General features: G+C 45.7%; 1 protein-coding gene across 2 annotated transcripts; it reads right to left on the bottom strand.

The window, feature by feature from the left end:
• Positions 1-730: 730 nt before the first annotated feature.
• On the bottom strand, positions 731-3,203 carry LOC119335313 (plant UBX domain-containing protein 5-like). Of its 2 annotated transcripts, XM_037607450.1 has the most exons (3): positions 2,893-3,203; positions 1,066-1,373; positions 731-974 (listed from the first exon to the last, which is right to left on the bottom strand). In XM_037607450.1, the coding sequence occupies exons 1-2, from the start codon at positions 3,174-3,176 to the stop codon at positions 1,337-1,339; spliced, it is 321 nt and encodes a 106-aa protein (XP_037463347.1). In that variant the 5' UTR covers positions 3,177-3,203; the 3' UTR covers positions 731-974; positions 1,066-1,336. The 2 variants fall into 2 exon arrangements, with proteins under 2 accessions (XP_037463347.1, XP_037463346.1); XM_037607449.1 differs by having other exon boundaries at positions 731-1,373.
• Between the last annotated feature and the right edge of the window lie 2,583 nt (positions 3,204-5,786).

The following is a 5,786-nucleotide window of genomic DNA, read 5'->3' as shown; positions in this document are numbered from 1 at the left end:
GCTAACCAAGAAATACTACGAAGGCCACCACTGCGAGGCGGAGTTTGCGGTGGGCGACTGGGTGTGGTTGCGGCTCCTTCACCACACCACGCAGTCACTGGACCCGCGCGCTAAGCGCAAGTTGGGCCCTCGCTACACGGGGCCGTTTTCCATGTTGGAACGCATTGGCAAGGTCGCCTACCGCCTTCAGCTTCCGCCTGGCGCCCGCATCCACGACGTCATGTCTTCCATGTGGGCTTGCTGAAGCCTTTCCGAGGTGATCCGCCGGCCGCCGCGCCGGCGCTTCCTCCAACCTCGAATGGACGTCTCCTTTCGGGTCCAGAGAAGGTGTTGAAGGCCCAGCAGAGCCGAGGAGTTTGGTGTTTGTTGATCGAGTGGCAAGGCCTTCCGGAGGAGGACGCCACTTGCGAGCAACTCGAGGAGTTCCGCCAGCATTTTCCAGACCTCCAGGAGAACAGCCGGTAGAACCAAAATAAAGGAAAGAGTTTTCTTTTTTTGACACACCTGCTGTATAACTGATGCTGGCTTACAAGTTACAACCTGAGATTATAAACCTGCAATGCCAAGCGTCACGCACGCACGCACGAGGCTCTAAAGCACTCATCTAAACCTGTACATACACCTTACATGCACGAGCAATCAACCCATAATAATTTACACGACCATCACACAAAATCGCTGCTAGCATACAAGTGCACACCACTCATGTGCCACCCGCGCGCACACAAAAAAAAACCCATTCCTTCTCTTTTCACAAGGATCAAACCGGCGACAGCAAAAAAATATGGAACGGAATCGAACCACCTGGCTGGGAAGGATGATGACATTCCTTGGCGCTCATGAGAAGCCGACAGTATTCCCCAGCAGCCACAGGAAGAGCGTCCACTCGAGCATGAATATCGTGTGGAGGTACGACCGGTCCAGCGTGAACCCGAATACGGTGATGCCGGCCTTGTTGTTCTCCAGGTACGTCACTGCATGCAAGAGCGTTTTCCATCGGCCGCAGAGATCATCTCATGGAAATTCGACGAAATGTACAGTGACTGTCGATGATTTATAGCGTACCTAGTGCCTGCCTCTTCTGGAAGGAGATCACGTGCGTGTGAGGCTGGAGGAACGTGGTGTTCTCCAGCATGTCCTCGTCCCCGGTCTCCTTGCTGGACTCGCAGTCGCTCTCGTCCTCGGGGTACTCTTCCAGGCTTCCAGCATGGAGTTCTGGTTGGATCCCGGATCTATCTCGTCGTCCGGGACCGGCTCGATGGTGCAGCAGGCGTGCTTGGTGGTCTGGCCCGTGAGGGCCTGCGCCTGGTGAGTGATCTTGGCGGCACGCTCAGGATTATGATGAGCCTGGACATGAGCCCCACTGAACATAACTGCAGAATTCAACATGAAGAAACATTAGTACCAGTGCCTGGAAATGGTGCCAAGTATGCAGAGCTGAGACAATGTAAGTAAGATGTGTCCGAAAATTCTTAATTCTTTCACTGTTTTTTCTGTTCAAAATGCCGTAAGTTTACCATATATATCTGTTTTGGGTTTACCTATACAGTAGTGCTGCCAAATAGCCGGAGTAACACTGAAACTAGAACTTATAATGATCTGTTAGATTTGTTAATGCCGTATAGGTTGCTGTTTGCAACTATGAAAAGATCTGAAACTAAAGGAGCTCTGCACCTTCTATACACTGTTCCAACCCCCATCGGTTTGAAATTCCAATGAGGCACTATCACTGATTCATGGCCCTACTCGCACCTTTGAAAGATGGCGCGCCAATTAACATTCAGAAATGAATGAAGTGCCACTGTCAGGCCCAGCGACAGATCGATGGCCAGCAGAGTAAATCACGTTACACCTTGCTAGCTTTGCTGTTTCTCACATGATACTACTCCAGATCACTTAATTATAGACATCAGCCAAACTATTGGCCTAAATACAGTGGTGCTGCCAAAATAGCTGAAGCACCCATGAAACTGGAACTTATAACCAACCCTCTGTTCCTAAATATTTGTCTTTTTAGAGATTTCAAATGGACTACCACATACGGATGTATATAGACATATTTTAGAGTATAGATTCACTCATTTTGCTCCGAATGTAGTCACTTATTAAAATCTTTAGAAAGACAAATATTTAGGAACGGAGGGAGTAGAATTTTCCTTCTGAATTGTAATCATAATCATATTACATTTGTTAATACAGTATAGGTCGATGTTTGCAAGCATGACAAGATCAGAAAACTACAGGAGCTCTACACCTTATATACACTGTCTCAACTCCCTTCGGTTTGTGATCTCAATAAGGCACTATCACTGATTCATGGCCCTACTTGTACTTTTACAAAGATGGCGCGCCAATTAGCATTCAGAGGTAAATGAAGTCCAATTTTCAGGCCCAGTGACAGATAGATCGCCAGCAGAGTGAATTACGTCACACCTTGCTAGCTTTGCTGTTTCTCACATGATACTACTAGAGATCACTTAATTATAGACGTCAGCCAGCCCAATTATTTGATTTCTAGATAATATCATCTATGCCAACGGAGCCTGTCCAGAAACCACCGAGCAAAAAAAAAAACATCTTTACTTTTCAGAGAAAGTCCTGAAACTGTAACCATGAAGGCAACTGTATCCAGTAAAGTTCAGCATTTAAACGATTTGACCCAATTTTTAATCCCCTCGTATAGGCAAGGTACCAATCAGTTGATCGATTCTAGGTAGTTCCAACATGCTTATAATTTTTAAACATAAAGAGTTATTGGTCCAGTCTAAATTAGTCTGAGATAAGATAATGTCAGAAGTTGATTGCGATCCCCAATTTACCTATAGCTGAACACACACATCACATTCAGAATTGAGCCTAAGAGAGTGGAGAAATCAGGCAATCGAGGCTTACCGCGAGCTCGCCGGTCTGAAGGAGGTCGTCGATGGAGTCGTGGCGCGTGGTGAGGAGCACGGAGGCGAACCGGCTGGCGGGGGCCGGGGTGCCGGATCGGGGACATCGGCGTCGACCTCCGTGTTGTCGTAGAAGGAGCGAACGGCGGCCTCGAGGGCCCAGTTGTGGCCCTCGAGGAAGAAGGCCGCCTCGTCGGGGGTCGCCGAGGTGACGGCGCAGAACGACTCCACCAGAGACTGCGCCTCCGCGGCCGGGGGCGCGTGGGTGGCATCTCCGGCGGCCATCTCGGCTGCGGCGGCCGTGTGTCTGGCTTGGAAGGCTTTGGGAGGAAGCCTTCTTTTCGTGTTTGCCTCTCCCTTTTTACCGTGTCTCGTCGTTTGGGCCGACGCGCCGCGATTGGGCTTTGAGTTCGGAGAAGCAGTTGTTTGTTTAGCCCGTTAGTACCTTGAATTTGTTGGCAGACACAACTTTTAGTCCCACCTCGCCTTATTTAGTTCACATACACGGGAATAAAAGGACTGATCTGGCAACACTGTCGCTGGGCTTTGTCGCGTTAGCCTGTCACCCAAGCTCATTTGTGGGGGAGCAAAAGTTAGTCACAGATCTTGCTGGGCCTTGTGGCTCGGGGGCCTGTTACCCAAGAACATTTGTGGGGGAGCAAGAAGCAATCTGTGCACTAACTTTTTTAACATTCTACTACTATACATTTTAATGTGAATTTGAATTTGTGGCTCGGGGCCTGTTACCCAAGAACATTTGTGGGGGAGCAAGAAGTAATTAGTCCACTAACTTTTTAATATTCTACTATACAGTTTAATGTGATTTTTTTAATGGTTTTGCTAAAGCACATCTAGATGTGTCCTAAGTATTGCACATATAAGTCCTACGTCATTGATTTTAGGTGAAAATTCATGCGGGTATTTTTGTTCTTCTTCTATATGTTTGATTGAGTCATTTAAATGTACAATACTAAGGCGCATCTAGATGTGCCCTAAACTTGCCTTTTCTTTTCAAAGCATGGACTTTCAATATAATTTTTATCTATTAAGCATTTATTTTATTTTCTTTACAAAGAATTTCCAACTTTTATGTTGCCCTCTGGCAAGCAAAATATTAACTTTTATTCTCATTATAACGTCGAATCAAATTTCTGCATGATGGTTTCCTTATCATGGCGGTGATTTATCTTGTGTGAAACGAAAAGATCCATCGAATTAAGAGAGGACGGATGGAAGAAAGAGGACCCTTTGGCTAGGGTTTCTCCCGCCTCCCGCCGGTGCCGTCGTTGGCTACCTCGTCTCCTATGGTCTTAGGGCCATGGAGGCGCGGTGGATCCTGGCTCTTGCCGGCGGGAGGGCTTCCTTTTTCATGTTTTTATTTATTTTTGTTAGGGTTTATGTCCTGCTCAGAGAGGCGAGGTGGCGGCGATTCTCTGAAGATGGAATAAGGTTTTCCCTGCCTAGTCCCCGTCTCGGTGGTGTTTCTAGCACCGTCGGATGGTGTATGAAGGTTTATTTCTGGTGGATCTCACGGGATTCGGTCGGCGTTTATCTTGGGTGGGTCCACGTGGATCTTGTCTCAGTTCATCTGTGTTCATGTGTCTACAAGTTGGATCCTTTTGATCTACGCTTCTCTTTATGGGCGGTGGTTGCTATTCTGGTGTGTTGGCCCTATGAGGCCTTAGCACGACGACTTCCCGACTATATACTACAACAAAGCTTGCCTGGCTCCAATTAGGGAGGGGTGAAGATGGTGGCGCGCCTTCGGCTCACTCCAGTGATTGTAGTCGTCGCTAGGTAGTCTATGGACCTGGATGTTTTTTTACTTCTCATGTTCTTTATACTACCTTGTCAGTTGATGAATAGATCGAAAGATTTTGCGCAAAAAAGGAACTAAGAGGGGACGAGCAATTTAGGCATCTTGTTTGACCTCCACACTTTAAGTTATTAGGTTCCACACTTTTTGCTTCCTTGATGTAGCATGGAGCTTTAATCTGGAGAACCTAGTGAGTAGTGCATTATTTTTATTTTGACTTGGAGTAATACACTATATTGATTTGACTTGTGATGCTTCGATGAGGCACATAGAAAGGAATTTTGGTCCCAGAAGTGTCTCATGCAATTCAGTTTACACTGGATGGGTTACAACACACACTACAAAAAATACACTTCCGTGATGATACATGTTTGTCACAGTAGGTCATATTTTTTGTCATGCATGTACATCCATGAAGATTTTATGATATAATCAAGATAGTCATACATGTGCTGTCGTAGAAGGGTTCCATGACATTATCAAAATTATCATCACGGAAGTGTTCACTTCCATGACGATAAATCACGCGTCATGAAAATGCTTTCGTCAAGGGTGACCGACACGTGGCATCCACCGTAACGGCTCGCTGTTAAGCTATCGGGTCCAGTTTTGGATCCGATAACACTGGATGGGTTACAACACATTTTGCCTTGTTACCTATTGCTCAAGATACTAGGGCAGATTTTGGAAATGCTCACCATCCTATAAGTACGAGTATTTCTTATAAAACTGCGCTTGATAAAAATATAAAGAAATAGCCCATTTTAAGTAGTTGCACAATCATTTTGTCAATAAATACAAAACTACGCATTTTAGGATTCCAACAAAGCATGGGTGGCTCACTTGTTATTGATGCAATACTGTATAGATGATGATCCACAAACGTAGGGATCACAGCACAAATTTATTGATTTGACACAAAAGAGGCAAAGAGCATTTAAAAACTTTAGCAGTTAGCAGTTATGTTGTCAATTCAAACACATCTAAAACAAATGCTTGTTTGAAAGAATTATTACTAGCAATGACAATACGGTGAATGAAGTGGTGTATGTGGCAAAGCAGTATCATGGTAACAAAAA

This window comes from Triticum dicoccoides, chromosome 7B (genome assembly GCF_002162155.2).
Source record: "Triticum dicoccoides isolate Atlit2015 ecotype Zavitan chromosome 7B, WEW_v2.0, whole genome shotgun sequence".
In the NCBI taxonomy this organism is placed as follows: Eukaryota; Viridiplantae; Streptophyta; class Magnoliopsida; order Poales; family Poaceae; genus Triticum; species Triticum dicoccoides.
The sequence above is the reverse complement of the archived record's forward strand: the minus strand, read 5'-3'. Positions and strand labels throughout refer to the sequence as shown.